The sequence below is a fragment of the Scyliorhinus torazame genome, chromosome 14 (genome assembly GCF_047496885.1).
Source record: "Scyliorhinus torazame isolate Kashiwa2021f chromosome 14, sScyTor2.1, whole genome shotgun sequence".
NCBI lineage: Eukaryota > Metazoa > Chordata > Chondrichthyes > Carcharhiniformes > Scyliorhinidae > Scyliorhinus > Scyliorhinus torazame.
Window position 1 is genome coordinate 188,192,317 of NC_092720.1, and position 19,645 is coordinate 188,211,961.

Sequence of the window (19,645 nt, forward strand, 5' to 3'; positions counted from 1 at the left end):
GCGTCCACCCGCAACTGTGTGAGCCCGGCCGTTGTGCCGCAGGTGGATCGGCAATGGGGGGGGGGGGTGTGCATGCGGGTGGGGTGGGTGGGGTTGGGGAGGGGGGTGAGGGTGCTGGGTGGGTGGATGGGTGGGGGGTGTGGGTGGTCGGCTGTTGCCATGGTGTGCGGTCTGTGGCCGTACTACCCGATTCCCACGCACATCTAGTCAGTGAAGTGGGTGGCTATCAGCCTGCCCCGTGCCCGCTGGCCCAGCCGGTAACGGTGGACAGCCACCCACCCGCCTGTGTCTAGCCCGTCTGCCCTGACCATTGCCCCCATCCCCCTCATCTGGGGAGGACTGCGCCTCTTCCTGCTGCTCCTCCACTCCGCCCTCCTCTGCCTGCGGCACATCGTCCCTCTGCTGGGCTATGTTGTGCAGGACGCAGCACACCACAATGATGCGGCCGACCCTATCTGACCGATACTCGAGGGCGACCCCAGAGAGGTCCAGGCACCTGAAACGCATCTTCAGCACGCCAAAGCACCTCTCGATCACTCCCCTTGTCGCTACATGGGCATCATTGTAGCGGTTCTCCGCCTCATTGCGTGGCCTCCGTATAGGCGTCATCAGCCACGATTGCAATAGGTAGCCCCTGTCGCCCAGCAACCAGCCCCTCAGCCGGGTATGGCGTCCCTCGTACATGCCGGTGATGGATGACCGCGACAACACGTATGAGTCGTGTACACTGCCCGGGTAACGGGCGCAGACGTGCAGGATCATCATGCGGTGGTCGCAGACCACCTGTATGTTAATCGAATAGGTCCCCTTCCTATTGGTGAACACGGCCCTGTTATCTGCAGGTGGCCGCACGGCGACGTGCATCCCATCAATCGCGCCCTGGACCATGGGGAACCCGGCCACAGCAGAGAAGCCCACGGCCCGGGCATCTTGGCTGGCCCGGTCCACGGGGAAGCGGATGTAGCGGTGCGCCATGGCATATAGGGCGTCTGTCACTGCCCGGATGCACCGGTGCACCGATGTCTGCGATATGCCGGACAGGTCCCCACTCGGTGCCTGGAATGACCCCGTTGCATAAAAGTTCAGGGCCACCGTAACCTTGACGGACACGGGGAGAGGGGGTCCCCCGCCAGTGCCACGCGGTGACAGGTGTGCCAGCAGGTGGCAGATGTGTGCCACGGTTTCCCGCCTCATCCGGAGTCTCCTCCTGCATTCCCGGTCCGTGAGGTCCTGGTATGACTGCCGGGGCCGGAACACACGGGGCGCCCTCGGGTGCCTCCGTTGCAGTGGGGCCGCGACGTCCTCCTCCCCCTCCTCGTCCTGTCGGTCAGGTGTCCCTCCAGCCTGGGCGGCTGCCGCCTGCCCCTCTGTGGCAGCCTGCGCCGCCTCTCTGGCTCGCTCCTCCTCCCCCTCCTCGTCCTGTCGGTCAGGTGTCCCTCCAGCATGGGCGGCTGCCGCCTGCCCCTCTGTGGCAGCCTGCGCCGCCTCTCTGGCACGCTCCTCCTCCTCCTCCTCATCCAGGGCAACATAGACATGAGCGGCTGCCGCCACGGCGGCCAACATCGCTGGATGATCGGAAAACATGACGGCCTGGTTGGGGGGGGGGGGGGGGGGGGGCGGGGACGGGGACGACGACATGTCATCATTGCCCATATCCCCTCCTCCCCCCAGCCAGGTGGCATGGACCGCATTGGTCCAACTTTTGGAGGCTGGCACCTGGTCAGGTGGACCAACTCACTTGCCCTCGCACCCCCCCTCCCCGGCACGGACCCCCCCTTCCTCCTCCCCGGCCCTCCCCGGCATGGACCCCCCCATACTCCTCCCCGGCACGGACCCCCCCCATCCCCCTCCCCGGCACGGACCCCCCCATCCTCCTCCCCGTCATGGACCCCCCCATCCTCCTCCCCGGCCCTCCCCGGCACGGACCCCCCCATCCTCCTCCCCTGCACGGACCCCCCCATCCTCCTCCCCGGCACGGACCCCCCCATCCTCCTCCCCTGCACGGGCCCCCCCATCCTCCTCCCCGGCATGGGCCCCCCATCCTCCTCCCCGGCACGGGCCCCCCCCGTCCTCCTCCCCGGCACGGACCCCCCCATCCTCCTCCCCGGCCCTGACCCCCCCCCCCATCCTCCTCCCCGGCCCTCCCCGGCACGGACCCCCCCATCCTCCTCCCCTGCATGGACCCCCCCATCCTCCTCCCCGGGACGGACCCCCCATCCTCCTCCCCGGTACGGACCCCCCCATCATCCTCCCCGGCACGGACCCCCCCATCCTCCTCCCCTGTACTGACCCCCCCATCCTCCTCCCCGGCATGGACCCCCCCATCCTCCTCCCCGGCACGGACCCCCCCATCCTCCTCCCCGGCACGGACCCCTCCCCCATCCCCCTCTCCGGCACGGACCCCCCCCCCCATCCTCCTCCCCGGCACAGACCCCCCCCCATCCCCCTCCCCGGCCCTCCCCGGCACGGACCCCCCCCATCCTCCTCCCCGGCACGGACCCCCCCTCTCAGCACTCCCTCGGAGCCCAGCCCACTCTAACCACCCCCCAGGCCGTCACCCACCTCCACGCCGGTCGGCGTGAACCTGGAGCACAGATTGACGCCGATTAAAAGGAGGTTTGATTTACGTCGACGTGACCGGTCATCACGTCAACGGGACTTCGGCCCATCCGGACGGGACAATATCGGCAGGCCCAAAATCGGCTGCCTTGCGCCCACCGTGCCATTCTCCGAAGTCAGCGGCGCCATTAACGCCCCGCCGACTTTTCTCCCTTCGTAGACTTTGGCAACCGGCGGGGGCGGGGTTCACGGCGGCCAACGGCCATTCTCCGACCTGCTGGGGGGTCGGAGAATGACGCCCAAGGTTACTCACAGAGCGCATATGACAGGGGTGAGGTTGAGTAGGTTCTTTGGGATGGAGGACAGGTGTGGGAGGTGCTCAGGAAGCCTGGCGAATCACGTCCACATGTTCTAGTCGTGCCCGGCACTGGATGGGTTCTGGAGGGGTTTCGCGAAGACTATGTCCAAGGTGGTGAAAGCCCGGGTCAAGCCGAGTTGGGGGTTAGAATTATTTGGGGTAACGGACGAACCGGGAGTGCAGGAGGCGAAAGAGGCCAGTATTCTGGCCTTTGTGTCCCTGGTAGCCCGGCGGAGGATCTTGCTATTATGGAAAGACGCGAAGCCCCCCAGTGTGGAAGCTTGGATCAATGACATGGCAGGGTTCATCAAGCTGGAGAGGATAAAGTTTGCCTTGAGAGGGTCTGTGCAGGGGTTCCTCAGGCGGTGGCAACCGTTCCTAGACTATCTCGCAGAGCGTTAGGTGGAGGTCAGCAGCAGCAGTAACCGGGGGGGGGGGGGGGGCGAGGGGGGGTCTCTGTCGGGGGGCTATTTGGGCGGGTGGGGGGGGGGGGTTCCCCAAGAGTACTTTTGAATGTCATATGGGCGGGTTAATATATGCGGGAGAAACCCAATGTATAAGTAGTTTATTATTTTTGATTGTGGTGGTGTTTGTGTTTTTTCTTCTTTTTGTTATGGGGGGGGGTTTGTTAAAAAATTTTGTTGGAAAAATTTGAATAAACATCTTTTTTTTAAAAGATAAGTTTATTTTTAAATAAACGTACCGCAGCTCTTGGGATTGGGCCATGATGACCTGTACTACAGAGCTGAGATTTTCAGCCAGATCAGCATCTTTGTTGTCGATGAGCACGGCACCATCAGGGCGTGATGCCAGCCAAAAACAACTGCGCCACTTCAGACATAGTCCCACTCCAGCCGCTACGAACAAACAAGGATTTAAATATTCTGGGTGCGATTCAGCAGACTGAAGTTAAAGTCAGGAACGGCATGTTTCGCCGGGGTGTTTCTAAGTGGCTGCAGTGCTGAAAAACATCCTGCTATCCAACAGCATTTTGCTCTTCTTTTGGCCTTGGTTGTTTCGCCCCACCGAAGCCGCACTTAGAGTGGCCGCACTGCCAGGCTGTCTGAGTGGCAGTGTCAGGGTGCCAGGCTGGCAGTGGCAAGGTAACCCAGTGCCAGGGTGCCACCATGCCCTGGGTCCACGTCCAATGGGCTGGGAGTCCTGGGATGGGCTTTGGCAGCAACTCCCTTCAGGAGGTACCCCCTTAGCTCACAGTGAGGACTACCATGTCAGGTTCACATTTGGTGAGACCTGTTTTACTCCCTGCCCACGTGATTCCCGGCCCAGGAAACCGGAGAGTCATGGAGGTCCGGAGATTAGGGTGCGGTGCCTGCACAGACGAAAATGGGTCATTTACATTCACTTGCACCCTCCCGCTGGCACGCGGGAGGGAAACATGATCTCGCCGCCAGTGGGGGGTTGGAGCATCGGAAAAGGATCGGCGCCTGCTGGTGCCCAGCACCGATCCCTATTTTACGGTTCTCTGTCCCAATAGGGAACGCTCTTCGGGCATCCTGGGATTGAGAATTCACCCCGACAATGGTTTCATGCTAATCATTAGACTTTTAATTCCTTTAAAAGTTTTATAGTTTAAATTCCAGCATCTGCCTGGGACCTCGGCGCCGTGAGGCAGCTGTGCTAACCACTGCACCATCGTGCTGTCCTGAGCTGCGGTATGTTTTTAAGGAAGCGATGGAGACGTACTCGGAGGGTCTTCAACTGAGAAAGCACTGTCCCAGGCGGCACGGTGGCGCAATGGTTCTCACTGCTGCCTCACGGCGCTGAGGACCCGGGTTCGAATCCTGGCCCTGGGTCACTGTCGGTGTGGAGTTTGCACATTCTCCCCGTGTCTGTGTGGGTCTCACCCCCACAACACAAAGATGTGCAGGGTAGGTGGATTGTCCACACTAAATCGCCCCTTAATAAAAAAATAATAATTGGGTACTCTAAATTTTAAAAAGGAGAAGGCACTGTCCTTGGTAAGGACCCTCCACTGCACAGTCGGGATTCTACTGCATGGCGTGTCGTCCATCCTGATGGATTCGGGAGATGGCAGAGGACCTGGAGCGGTGTACCTTTGAACCTGGTCCTCGAAGTGAAATGGTGGAGAAGTTCCTGACAGAATTAGAGAAATAAACGACATAGAAGAAAATGTTGAGGAGGGGGGGGTGATAAGCAAGTTTCCAGCTGACACGAAGATTGGCCAGGTGGTTCACAGTAAGGAAGAAGGTCCTAGGTCCTAGGTTATAGGAGAATGTATAGGGATTGGTCAAATGGGCAGATCAGTGGCAGATGGAATTTAACCCTGAAAAGTGCGAGGTAATGTACTTTGGAAGGAGTAACACAACAAGGGCAATGAATGGCATGATACTAGGAAGCTCAGACATAGAAGAATCTTGGGGTGCTTGTCCACAGATCCCTGAAGGTGGCAGGACAGATTAAGGGATGGCACAGTGGATAGCACTGCTGCCTCACAGCGCCAGGGACCCAGGTTCAATTCCAGCCTTGGGTGATTGTGTAGGGTTTGGACATTCCCCCCCTTGTCTGCGTGGGTTTCCTCCGGGTGCTCTGGTTTCCTCCCACAGTCCAAAGATGTACAGGTTAGGTAGATTGGTCATGCTAAATTATCTCTTAGTGCCCAAAAGATTAGGTTAGGTTACTGGGTTATGGGAATAGGGTGAGTGCGTGGGCCTAGATGGAATGCTCTTTCAGAGGGTCAGTGCAGACTCGATGGGCCGAATGGCCCCCTTCTGCATTGTAGGGATTCTAATAGAGTAGTTAAGAAGTGATACGGGACACTTGCCTTTGTCACCCGTGGCATAGATTATAAGAGCAGGGAGGTTATGTTGGAACTGTACAGGACTTTGGTTCGGTCACAGCGGGAGTACTGGCGATTCACCAGGATGGAGCATTCCAGCTATGAATGAAAATGAAAATCGCTTATTGTCACAAGCAGGCTTCAAATGAAGTTACTGTGAAAAGCCCCTAGTCACCACATTCCGGCGCCTGTTCGGGGAGGCTGGTACGGGAAGAGTACGGGTACAGAGAAGAGAGTCTGGATCAGCTTGGGTTGTTTTCTTTGTAGCAGTGTAGGCTAAGAGAGGACTTGATTGGGATGTATAAGATTATGAGGGCCATGGACAGGGTGGATTAAAAAACAACTGTTCCCCTTAGTTGAAGCTCAATAACAAGTGGGCATAATTTTAAGGTGAAAGGCAGGAGGTTTAGAAGGGATTTGAGGAAAACAAATTTCACCCAGAGGGTGGTGGCAACACTGTCTGGGAGGGTCGTTGAGGCAGGAAACCACAGAGTCTTTGAAAAGTACTTGGGTGAGCACTTAAAGTCATAACATTCAAAGCTATGGGCTAGAAAGTGGGATTAGTGTAGATTAGAGGTGTTTTGTTCTGCTGGTGCAGGCTTGATGGGCCAAAAGGCCTCTTCTGTACGATATGGTTCTAGGAATTGGGTGTCATGACTCGGGAGTCTCGATCTGGAGGCGTGGCTTGTTGAATTGAACACAACCTATTCTGGCTTCGAGGCCTTTCAACCACTGACCCTGTTTTGTCCTGTCCCTGATGCTGGGGTCGTGAGGGGTTGGAGGTGGCCGTACCTTTCCCCGCCCCCCCCCCCAACCCATTGGAGCCTAGGCTGTTGACCGCTGGGCGTTGGTGAGATGGCACGGTGGAAATTGTGGTGGCGTGTGCTTCGATCGTTGAAATCTTTGAGATATCCTGAAGAGTGCTCATCGATTCTGTTTCATCCTTGATCTTTGCTTTCTTCGTGCGGCAGTGAAGAAGTCTTTATCCTGAGGATTGCCCTGCATCTCAGTTGTTATTGCTCCCTATTGCTCATGTTGTTGACTGATGTTGTCAATTCTTTATCCTTCAACAGGGAAATATATAATGTGGGTATGCTGGCCTGTGCCATTGGTTATTCTGATTTCATAAGTTCATATCATGTTGAGCCGAATGTTGAATGCGAGATTTGTGCACAGTCTTTATGTCTGATAATCCTTGCGATGATAGGAGGGGGGGATGCTTTTTGTTCTCTCCCTGTTCCGTTTTGAAGGAAGATGAGCAGAGCCGGAGCGGGGCGAGGGGGTGAAAGGTTGGGTTGGGTGGGTTAATTTGTTCTCATTGTGATTGAGGACGCCTCCCCCAGTTAGCGCTATCAGCTTTGGGGGTTTATTTTCTTGAAGTTTTGATTGTGAGTATCCGTGTTTCTATCCTCTTTGGGACCGGGCAGATTATATATCATCCTGTTATCCTGGCGAGGATTGGGTCCTGTTTGACCATTCATTTGGGTCGAGTTTGTTTTTTCTCCTAGTACTGGTCTCCCTCTCTGGCTGATTTTGTTACTATTGGAACTGAATGGCCCCATGATGGGGGACTGGGGATGAGTATCTCTTGTATGTCGGCAGTTTCCGTGATCCAGCTGGGTGTCCCCGCTCTGGGGGGGGTTTCTTCTCTTCTTTTCTCCCACCTGAGAGGGCGTGGTGCAGGCTCTGGTTCTGGCCATGCCTCATGAGGTAGATGGAAGTTCCTGGGTGTCGGGGGGGAGAGGACCATCTCCCCCTCCCAGGGTGTCCATGACTTGACAGTTCTTCTTCCTCAGGATTTGGATCCCCACCAGGCGAGGGCCAGTGTGTTTCCTTTCATTTTTTTGTGCAGTTGGGAGAGGTGCCTTGTCCTGGTTGGGACTTTGCAGGTGCAAGCTCAGTGGGGTGTCGGAGTTGCGATTGCATGGAAGATCCTGGGGTCACGTCCCTCTGACATTTTGTGATGATGCTGGGCTAGGCCAGACCAGGGGCTGTGGTCTTGTATCCTGTTGTCCCTGATGAGCAATGGTACCCTCTCTGAGGGTACACGCGAGGGGAGCACAGGGAGGCTGGGTTTGGCCCCTGGGAGTGTGATGGCTTTGGTATGGACCAAGCGTTGTTGTGTCTAATGAATATCCTGTACCTTTTACCCCTGGGGTAGAGTGATGTCCCTTTGTGGGTTAGATGGCTGGCTCTCCTCAATGGAGTGCATCGGGCAGTGGCTTAAGAAGACTTCTTATTTGAGTGCTTAGTTCTGATGGTTCTTGGGACTTCCGGTGGCGCCCTCGAGGAAGCAGGTCGCAGGTCGGATTGCTCCCACCCGCGATGGGCAAACGGACCTTTTCAAACAGACTTTTTCAGGGACCTGGCGACCTGAATTGGTGGAGGAGACGCTAGGGAAGAGGCTTTCCCCCCGGGGTATGGACAGCTGGACCAGAAGTGGTTGGGTGGAGCGGCAAGGATCGAAGCAGAAGCAGCGGGGACCCCAGACCGGACGGCGAAGCATGGCGGACGGGAGGGACCAGGGAGCAGAGGCCCACTGGCCAAGGGAGCAACAGATGGAGTTTTTCCGGAATTGCTTCGCCGAACTGAAGAGGGACATGCTGGACCCGATGAGAGCGGTAATGGACCGAATGGTCGAGACACAGGCCGTCCAAGAGAAGGCGCTCAGGGAGGTCGAGGTGAAGCTCTCCAGCCAGGTGGACACGGTAACGGAGCTGGAGCACGAGGTGGAGGAGCTGAACGCCCGCCAGAGGAGGATGCAGGAGCAGCTTGAAGAGCTGGGGAACAGAGCCAGGAGGCAGAATTTGAGGATCATTGGCCTCCCCGAGGGCTGTGAGGGATTGGATGTGTGTACATACGTGACGGGTATGCTCGAGGCGCTGATCGGACCGGAGGCCTTCCTAGACCCCTGGAGTTGGATGGGGCGCATAGAGCCCCCGCAAGGAAGCCCAGGACGGGCGACCGACCGAGGGTCTTGGTGGTCCGCCTTTCACCGGCTTGCTGACAGGGAACGTGTGCTGCGATGGGCCAAGGCGGCGAGGAGCAGCAGATAGGAGAATTGCGAGGTGCGCATTTACCAGGACTTGGGAACGGAGCTGGCCAAGAGGCGTGCAGGATTCATCAAGGTAAAGGCAGCCCTCTACAAAAAGGAGGTGAGGTTTGGAATGCTGTATCCTGCGAAGCTTTGGGTTACGTTTGAGGAACTCCACTACTACTTTGAGACACCAGAACAGGTTTGGACTTTCATTAAAGATAAGAAACTGGGGCGAGATTCTCCGACCCCCCGCCGGGGGGGGCGGCCTGCAAAGGGGGCCCTGCACTTGGTACCTTGTGGCGGGAGATCGGGGCCTCTGATAGGGGGATGGGCTAGGAGCTGGTTAAGGGACTTGAAAGGGCACGGTGAGATACAATCGGGTTAATGGACCCTTGGTGTGTGGGGGGAAGGCCCGAGCGCTCAGACGGGAGACAGACAAGCGCCAAGGGCAGGGGTCAGCGTAGCTAGCGTAGGTCAGGGGGCACCAGGGAGAGTAGAAGGAGGGACGGGCTAGGGCCAAGCGCAGGGCTGACCTGGCAGGTCAGGCCTCGGGGGGGCAGGGGAGGTCGGGAGGGGGGATGGGGGGGGGGGGCAGCTGAGAAGTAGAGCAGAGGAGACTTAAGTGGGCAAGGGGGGTGACCAGGGATCCCCCGAGGGAGAAAGTCACTTGCAGACTCTCGGGGAACAGCGCAGGAAACCGACAGCAGCAGCACCCGGGGCGGGGGGATTAGAGTCACCTTAGTTTATTTGAACACGTGTGGCATGGGCAAACAGAGCTGACAGGGTAAGTGCCTTATGTACATGTTTATTCTTTCCCACTGTTCGTTTTCACTATGTTAAGGCACTTTACAAATGGCCTTTTTTCTCTCTGTAATTGTTACAAATTTGTTTTAAATAAAAAATTTCAACAAAAAAAAAAAAGTTCTGATGGTTCTTGCCCTTTTCACCTTTTATCTTCCTTCTGAGAGAATCCAGAGGTGGTATTTCCATTGTGTCCCTCGCCTTGTACTTGGTTTCCACCTGAGATGTGTGAAGTGACGTTTTGTTTTGTAGTGAGTGAAGATGGTGGGTCTCAGTGGGTTTTTTAAAATTTAGAGCACTCAATTCATTTTTCCAATTAAGGGGCAATTTAGCGTGGCCAATCCACCTACCCTGCACATCTTTGGCTTGTGGGGCGAAACCCACGCAAACACGGGGAGAATGTGCAAACTCCACACGGACAGTGACCCAGAGCCGGGATCGAAACTGGGACCTTGGCGGCATGAGGCAGCTGTGCTAACCACTGTGCCGCCATACTGCCCCAGGTCTCAGTGTTATGGTTGTTTGGAAGTGGGCCCATTTGGGGTACTCTTTTTGTGGCGGCCCTGGCATTTCTCCTGGGTGGTCTTGGTTTTTGGGGTGGGTTCCCTGGTGTTGGGGGGAGATGGGCTGGCCCGCTCGGCCAGGGATCCCCATCCAGGAAGTGCCCTGATGGCCCTCTTCTCTCTGGGACAGGGTTCCCTTTCTCCAACTGGAGCCAGATGATATCCTCACTTTAACCCCCAGGCCTCATGGTTATACTGCTGTCCTCAAACAAACAAACAAAGAACAAAGAAATGTACAGCACAGGAACAGGCCCTTCGGCCCTCCAAGCCCATGCCGACCATACTGCCCGACTAAACTACAATCTTCTACACTTCCTGGGTCCGTATCCTTCTATTCCCATCCTATTCATATATTTGTCAAGATGCCCCTTAAATGTCCCTATCGTCCCTGCTTCCACTACCTCCTCCGGTAGTGAGTTCCAGGCACCCACTACCCTCTGCGTAAAAAACTTGCCTCGTACATCTACTCTAAACCTTGCCCCTCTCACCTTAAACCTATGCCCCCTAGTAATTGACCCCTCTACCCTGGGGAAAAGCCTCTGACTATCCACTCTGTCTATGCGCCTCATAATTTTGTATACCTCTATCAGGTCGCCCCTCAACCTCCTTCGTTCCAGTGAGAACAAACCGAGTTTATTCAATCGCTCCTCATAGCTTATGCCCTCCATACCAGGCAACATTCTGGTAAATCTCTTCTGCACCCTCTCTAAAGCCTCCACATCCTTCTGGTAGTGTGGCGACCAGAATTGAACACTATACTCCAAGTGTGGCCTAACTAAGGTTCTATACAGCTGCAACATGACTTGCCAATTCTTATACTCAATGCCCCGGCCAATGAAGGCAAGCATGCCGTATGCCTTCTTGACTACCTTCTCCACCTGTGTTGCCCCTTTCAATGACCTGTGGACCTGTACTCCTAGATCTCTTTGACTTTCAATACTCTTGAGGGTTCTACCATTCACTGTATATTCCCTACCTGCATTAGCCCTTCCAAAATGCATTACCTCACATTTGTCCGGATTAAACTCCATCTGCCATCTCTCCGCCCAAGTCTCCAGACAATCTAAATCCTGCTGTATCCTCTGACAGTCCTCATCGCTATCCGCAATTCCACCAACCTTTGTGTCGTCTGCAAACTTACTAATCAGACCAGTTACATTTTCCTCCAAATCATTTATATATACTACAAACAGCAAAGGTCCCAACACTGATCCCTGTGGAACACCACTGGTCACAGCCCTCCAATTAGAAAAGCATCCCTCCATTGCTACCCTCTGCCTTCTATGGCCTAGCCAGTTCTGTATCCACCTTGTCAGTTCACCCCTGATCCCGTGTGACTTCACCTTTTGTACTAGTCTACCATGAGGGACCTTGTCAAAGGCCTTACTGAAGTCCATATAGACAACATCTACTGCCCTACCTGCATCAATCATCTTAGTGACCTCCTCGAAAAACTCTATCAAGTTAGTGAGACACGACCTCCCCTTCACAAAACCGTGCTGCCTCTCACTAATACGTCCATTTGCTTCCAAATGGGAGTAGATCCTGTCTCGAAGAATTCTCTCCAGTAATTTCCCTACCACTGAAGTAAGGCTCACCGGCCTGTAGTTCCCGGGATTATCCTTGCTACCCTTCTTAAACAGAGGAACAACATTGGCTATTCTCCAGTCCTCCGGGACATCCCCTGAAGACAGCGAGGATCCAAAGATTTCTGTCAAGGCCTCAGCAATTTCCTCTCCAGCCTCCTTCAGTATTCTGGGGTAGATCCCATCAGGCCCTGGAGACTTATCTACCTTAATATTTTTTAAGACACCCAACACCTCGTCTTTTTGGATCACAATGTGACCCAGGCTATCTACACCCCCTTCTCCAGACTCAACATCTACCAATTCCTTCTCTTTGGTGAATACTGATGCAAAGTATTCATTTAGTACCTCGCCCATTTCCTCTGGCTCCACACATAGATTCCCTTGCCTATCCTTCAGTGGGCCAACCCTTTCCCTGGCTACCCTCTTGCTTTTTATGTACGTGTAAAAAGCCTTGGGATTTTCCTTAACCCTATTTGCCAATGACTTTTCATGACCCCTTCTAGCCCTCCTGACTCCTTGCTTAAGTTCCTTCCTACTTTCCTTATATGCCACACAGGCTTCGTCTGTTCCCAGCCTTTTAGCCCTGACAAATGCCTCCTTTTTCTTTTTGACGAGGCCTACACTATCACTCGTCATCCAAGGTTCCCGAAAATTGCCGTATTTATCTTTCTTCCTCACAGGAACATGCCTGTCCTGTATTCCTTTCAATTGACACTTGAAAGCCTCCCGCATGTCAGATGTTGATTTGCCCTCAAACATCCGCCCCCAATCTATGTTCTTCAGTTCCCGCCTAATATTGTTATAATTAGCCTTCCCCCAATTTAGCACATTCATCCTCGGACCACTCTTATCCTTGTCCACCAGTACTTTAAAACTTACTGAATTGTGGTCACTGTTACCGAAATGCTCCCCTACTGAAACATCTACCACCTGGCCGGCCTCATTCCCCAATACCAGGTCCAGTACCGCCCCTTCCCTAGTTGGACTGTTTACATATTGTTTTAAGAAGCCCTCCTGGATGCTCCTTACAAACTCCGCCCCGTCTAAGCCCCTGGCACTAAGTGAGTCCCAGTCAATATTGGGGAAGTTGAAGTCTCCCATCACCACAACCCTGTTGTTTTTACTCTTTTCCAAAATCTGTCTACCTATCTGCTCCTCTATCTCCCGCTGGCTGTTGGGAGGCCTGTAGTATACACCCAACATTGTGACTGCACCCTTCTTATTCCTGATCTCTACCCATATAGCCTCACTGCCCTCTGAGGTGTCCTCTCGCAGTATAGCTGTGATATTCTCCCGAACAAGTAGCGCAACTCCGCCTCCCCTTTTACATCCCCCTCTATCCCGCCTGAAACATCTAAATCCTGGAACGTTTAGCTGCCAATCCTGCCCTTCCCTCAACCAGGTCTCTGTAATGGCAACAACATCATAGTTCCAAGTAGTAATCCAAGCTCTAAGTTCATCTGCCTTACCCGTAATGCTCCTTGCATTAAAACATATGCACTTCAGGCCACCAGACCCGCTGTGTTCAGCAACTTCTCCCCGTCTGCTCTGCCTCAGAGCCACACTGTCCCTATTCCCTAGTTCTCCCTCAATGCTCTCACCTTCTGACCTATTGCTCCCGCGCCCACCCCCCTGCCATACTAGTTTAAACCCTCCCGTGTGACACTAGCAAACCTCGCGGCCAAGATATTTATGCCTCTCCGGTTTAGATGCAACCCGTCCATCTTATACAGGTCACACCTGCCCCGGAAGAGCTCCCAGTGGTCCAGATAACGGAAACCCTCCCTCCTACACCAGCTGTTTAGCCACGTGTTTGTCTGCTCTATCTTCCTATTTCTAGCCTCACTGGCACGTGGCACAGGGAGTAATCCCGAGATCACAACCCTCGAGGTCCTGTCTTTTAACTTTCTGCCTAGCTCCCTGAACTCCTGCTGCAGGACCTCATGCCCCTTCCTGCCTATGTCGTTAGTACCAATATGTACAACGACCTCTGCCTGTTTGCCCTCCCCCTTCAGGATTCCCTCTACCCGTTCGGAGACATCCTGGACCCTGGCACCAGGGAGGCAACATACCATCCTGGAGTCTCTTTCACGTCCACAGAAGCGCCTATCTGTGCCCCTGACTATAGAGTCCCCTATTACTATTACTCTTCTGTAATAGTTGGGGGAGCGGCAGTGGGGGGGGGGGGGGGGGGGGGGTCATTTGCATGATGGTTTGGTAGCCTGTTCTCCCTTTGGACCGGGGACCCACTGGGTGGGGTTTGGTAGCTCGGGTCTTTATTCTTTTCTTCATTTTGCGTGGGAGGTCCTGAGTCTGAGGTCCGATATTTGATTTGCTTTATTTATTGTCAGGTGTACGGAGGTACTGTGAACTGTATTGTTCTGCTTACAGTCCAGGCAGATTGCTCCATACCTCAATATATAGAACATACTATAATAACATTTATAAAAGATGTAGGAAGAGGATCTGTAGGGGAGAACTCTTGGACTTGTGGCTGCCGGTCCTCTCTGCATAATTTTGTAGTCATATAGAATCATAGAAGTTTACAGCATGGAAACAGGCCCTTCGGCCCAACCAGTCCATGCCGCCCAGTTTTTACCATTAAGCTAGTCCCAGTTGCCCGCACTTGGCCCATAACCCTCTATACCCATCTTACCCATGTAACTATCTAAATGCTTTTTAAAAGACACAATTGTACCCGCCTCTACTACTACCTCTGGCAGCACATTCCAGACACTCACTACCCTCTGAGTGAAGAAATTGCCCCTCTGGGCCCTTCTGAATCTCTCCCCTCTCACCTTAAACCTATGCCCTCTAGTTTTAGACTCCCTTACCTTTGGGAAAAGATGTTGACTATCTACCTTATCTATGCCCCTCATTATTTTATAGACGATTGTATGATGATTTATATGATGATTGTTTGTTCTGTCCTGGACCTACATGGGGGTTGGGTTGCGTGTGGTGTATAAATATAGTTCCCCTTAGTGCTGGGACTCATGTGAATTTTTTTCTTCTGTTGTTTTCATTGGAAGTGATGGGTGTGATGTAACTCTGTGTTGCTGACTGTATCCTGTTTTGGTCCAGACAGATCTTGTATCCATGAAAGGAACACGTTGGAGATATTGTTCCCAACTCATCCTGCCTTGTTTGTTCCTACGCTTGCAATGACATCTGTTATGTGCTGCACCTGATTCACATTGATACCTATTGCTTTTTCCTTTTGTTTTGCTGTGATATTTGCAAATTCTTGCCTTAAAGTAGTCAGACACTGCTTCCACTGCCTTCCCCAGAGAGTCACAACCCTCTGAGAGAAAGAAATTCTCCCAATAGAACATAGAATAGTACAGCACAGTACAGGCCCTTCGGCCCACGATGTTGTGCCGACCATTTATCCTAATCTAAGATCAACCTAGCCTACACCACGTCAATTTACTGCTGTCCATGTGCCTGTCCACGAGTCGCTTAAAAGTCCCTAATGACTCTGACTCCACCACCTCTGCTGGCAGTGCATTCCACACACCCACCACTCTCTGTGTAAAGAATCAACCTCTGGCATCTCCCCTATACCTTCCTCCAATCAACTTAAAATTATGTCACCTTGTGGCAGCATTTCCGCCCTGGAGAAAAGTCTCTGGCTATCCACTCTATCCATGCCTCTCATCACCTTGTACACCTCTATCAAGTCACATCTCTTCCTTCTTCGCTCTCTGTCTGAAATGAGCGATCCCTTCTTTATGAACAGTGACCTCATAGTTTGAGATTCTCCCACGAGGAAACATCCTCTCCACACCCACCCTGTCAATACCCCTCAGGAGCGTAAAGATTTTGATCAAGTCACAGAATCACAGCATTGTTACTGTGCAGAAGGAGGCCATTTTGGCACATCATGTCTGTACCAGCTCTCCAAATAAGCATCTCACCAGTGTTATTTCGCCTTTTACTCTTCTAAAACCCTAATCTGTTCCATCTTTCCTCAAAGGACAGCCCACCCATCCCTGGTATTAGTCCAGTAAACCTTCTCTGAACTGCTTCTGATGCATATTAAGTAAGGAGATCAATACTGTAACAATACTCCAATGCCAGACTGAGACATAACCTCCCTACTTTTGAAATTCATTCATCTCACAATAAACAATAACATTATATTAACTTTCCGAATTAGTAACTTCCTGATTGATACTCAGGTTTGGGTTTCACCAGAGACACTCAGCTCCAGATCTCATTACAGCCTTGGTCCAGACAGAGACAAAAGAGCTGAATACAACAGGGGAGGTGAAAGTGATTACCTTTGACATTAAGGCAACATTTCACAAAGTGTGGTACCACAGAGCCCAAGCAAAATGGAGGTAAATGGAAATCATTGGACAACTCTATGCTGGTTGAGGCATACATGGCACAAAGTAAGGCAGTTGCAGATGTTGGTGGTCAATTATCTGAATTCCAGGACATCACAGCAGGGGTTCTTCAGAATAGTCTCTTATGCCCAACCATCTTCACCTGCTTCATCAATTACCTTCCCTCCAATATTAGAAGTGGTGATGTTTGCTTATGTGTGCGCCATGGTCGATCCCCCATCATCGGCCTCAGCACACTAGCTGCCCACACAGGCGGGATGATGCAAGTCAGCGATTTGCGTCCATTTCCACCTCACCAACAGGCTGGAAGTCCAAGTCTCCAACCCCGTTGGTCTGCACCAACCCTTACAGCGGAAAATCTTCTGGGTGAGATTTGGTTCAAGGTTGCCCAAGCGTGCCCTAACATAGTGGACCCCACGGTGGGTAAAGGAGGTTAGTGCATAACTTTTTAAAATAAATGTAGTGTACCCAATAATTGTTTTTTCCAATTAACGGGCAATTTAGCGTGGCCAATTCACCTAACCTTCACTTCTTTGGGTTGTGGGGGTGAAACCCACGCAGACACGGGGAGAATGTACAAACTTCACACAGACAGGGACCCAGGGCCGGGATTCGAACCTGGGTCCTCAGCGCCGTAGGCAGCAATGCTAACCACTGTGCCACGTGCCGTCTGTTAGTGCATAACTGACCAAAGTCAATCGGAAGGCCCCCACTGGCCCCTTGCAGAGACACCCAACAGCAACCCCCATCTGATCTCCCATCAGAGACCCACAACAGACCCTCATCAGAGATCCCCCATCTGACACACCCCAACAGGGACCCCCATCAGACACCCCATTTGACCCACAACAGAAACCCCTATCAGATGCCACACCAGACCCTCCCCCCTCCCATCAGAGACCCCTTCCTGAAAGCTGGAGCAGTCCATGCGTGGAGTAAAATCACTACATTTTCACTTACCCTTCCCTAACACCTTCTGCCTCAGAGAAATCTGTTTATAGCAGCCGCTGATAAAAGTGCCAGAGGCTTCCTCCAAAGCCAAGTACATTTCAGAGGACTTCAAATTGCTTTAAAGCTTTTGAAATGCAAATATTACATTCAGTTTCACACAGCAATACAATGCATTAGCTAGTGATTGACAGTTTTATTACTCCAGAGACAGATGCTTGGTGGATTGTTGATCTATCTTCTCCTTCGCGCTTGAATGCATCTCAAGTAGCCGGCTTTGATGCTAACCACAACACTTTTTCTATGATTAACATTCCTCGTTTCATCAAAAGCAGCCAAGTACTTCCACTTCCTCAATCTCAGAGCAGAATGCATTTACCTTTTGTCCTCAGTTCCTTTAATTAAAAGGTTAATTACTGTGAAATTGCCACAATGTTTTCTGCAGGCATATCATCTTGCGAAGCCAGAGCCTCAGTGAGCACTGACATCCAAGGGATGGACGGAAACAAAAAAAACATTGAGGGAGAAGAAAATGATCTGCAAGAAATGGAAGGTAGAAATAAAATCTTACAAAATAAGGGGCGGGATTCTCCTGTACCCGGTGGGGGCGGGGGGGGGGGGGGGGGGGGGGGGAGGTGGTCCCAGCGGGACGGAGTGGAGTGAACCACTCTGGCGTCGGGCAGCCTCAAAAGTGCAGAATCCTCCGCACCTTCAGGGGCTAGGCCCACCCCGGAGTGGTTGGCGCCACACCAGCCGGCATGGAAGACCTTTGGCGCTGCGCCAGCCGGGGCCGAAGGGACTCCGCCGGCCGGCGCGGGTCCGCGCATGCGCGGGAGCGTCAGCGGCTGCTGACGTCATCCCTGCGCATGCGCGGGGGGGGGGTTCACCTACGCGTCAGCCATCGAGGAGGCTTACACGGCCGGCCCGTAGGAATAGAGTGCCCCCACGGCACAGGCTCGCCCGCGGATTGGTGGGCCCTGATCGCGGGCCAGGCCACCGTGGGGGCACCCCCCCCCCCCCCCAGGTCCAGATCGCCCCGTGACCCCCCCCCCCCCCCGGAGCCCGCCTGCGCCGCCAGGTCCCGCCGGTAAGGGACCAACTCTAATTTACGCTGGCGGGACCTGCATAGAACGAGCGGGACTTCGGCCGATCGCGGGTTGGAGAATCGCCGGGAGGGGCCCGCCAACCGGCGCGGCGTGATTCCCGCCCCCGCCGAATCTCCGGCGCCAGAGAATTCGGCAGCCGGCGGGGGCGGGGTTCACGCCAACCCCCGGCGATTCTCCGACCCGGCGGGGGGGTCGGAGAATCCCGCCCGAGATCTTGAGCCTATCAAACCTGCTCTGCCATTCAATGGAATTATGGCTGATCTTGTAGCCTTAACTCCACTTTCCTGGCTGTCCCTGCAACCCTTGACTACCTTTGTGGAATGAGGTCCTTAAGTGTCCATTAAAGATGGGTGGGCAGCCTGATGCATTACCCACCATTCTGCATAATATGGGGCAGCTCAGGGTGGGTGGGAAGGCAGTGGGTGAACTGACCACCTGTTTTATTTTATGTCTCTACTGCCTTCAAATACACCGCAGTAGCTATAAAATTCTCCCCTCATCTTTATCCATTCTGCTTGTTATGTCCTCAAAGAAATGTGTCAAACACAATTTCCCTTTCACAACACCATGTTGGTTCGACTTGATTGTTTTATGATTGTCTAAAGATCCTGCTGCTACCTCATTAATAATATACTCCAATATTTTCCCAGTGACAGATTTTAGACTATCAGACCTATATTTGTACATTAGACCCCAGCGCAATTTTGCTAAGAATAAATTCCATCCATATCACAGAGGTGTAGCATCTTGCAATTTGTGCAGATTTCAATTGAAATGCAATTTGTAACTACATCTTTGGTTATATCATTAGGGCCACCAGATAGAAGCAAAACAATTAACAGGAAAATCAGGATTACAGCTCTTGGGCGGGAATCTCTCAGCCCAGACTGGGCCGGAGAATCGCCGGGCCGGGTGCGAATCTCGCAACGGCGCCCTGATGGCGGTCTGCCAATTCTCCGGAGAGCGGCGAATTGGCACCATTGCCGCCAGCGCGGTCGGTGCGGCGCCAGTCCGAGTCCCGCCGGCGCCGTCCACATGTTGTCTTACCCGGCGGGAGCTCGGCGTGCATCCATCCGGGGGCGACATGGTGGGAAGGGGACGGGGGGTCCGACCCTGGGGGTGGCCTCCGCTATGGCCTAGCCCGTGATCGGGGCCTACCGATCGGCGGGCCGGCCTCTCCGGCTGGGGGCCTCTTTTGCTCCGCGCTGGCCCCTGTAGCCCTACGCCATGTTGCGTCAGGGACGGCGCGGAGAAGGGAGCCACCGTGCATGTGCGCAATCGCGCTCGTCGCACTGCGCATGCGCAGATCCGCGGCGCCCTTCTGAAGCTGGTATCGGCAGCTGGAGCGGCGTCAACACTTAGCCTCAGGATCAGAGAATCCCGCCCAATGTGGTCTGAGGCGGCTGGATCTTGCCAAGCTCAGAAATCGTTTCAAAAGGAAAATCACACAGGAAGTAAAATGGGCTGTGAAACAACCACGGCTCTCTTTACAGTACCACGGAACACGAGTT

General features: G+C 53.6%; 1 protein-coding gene across 3 annotated transcripts in view; it reads left to right on the forward strand.

Moving 5' to 3' along the window:
* Nucleotides 1-19,645, forward strand: part of LOC140390290 (interferon-induced very large GTPase 1-like) — a 50,399-nt gene that overhangs the window by 9,681 nt on the left and 21,073 nt on the right. For all 3 annotated transcript variants that reach the window (XM_072475322.1, XM_072475325.1, XM_072475324.1), the window contains exon 2: nt 17,474-17,581. In XM_072475322.1, coding sequence (XP_072331423.1) covers nt 17,524-17,581 — 58 coding nt within the window. In that variant the 5' untranslated portion in view covers nt 17,474-17,523. The remainder of the gene's footprint in view (nt 1-17,473; nt 17,582-19,645) is intronic.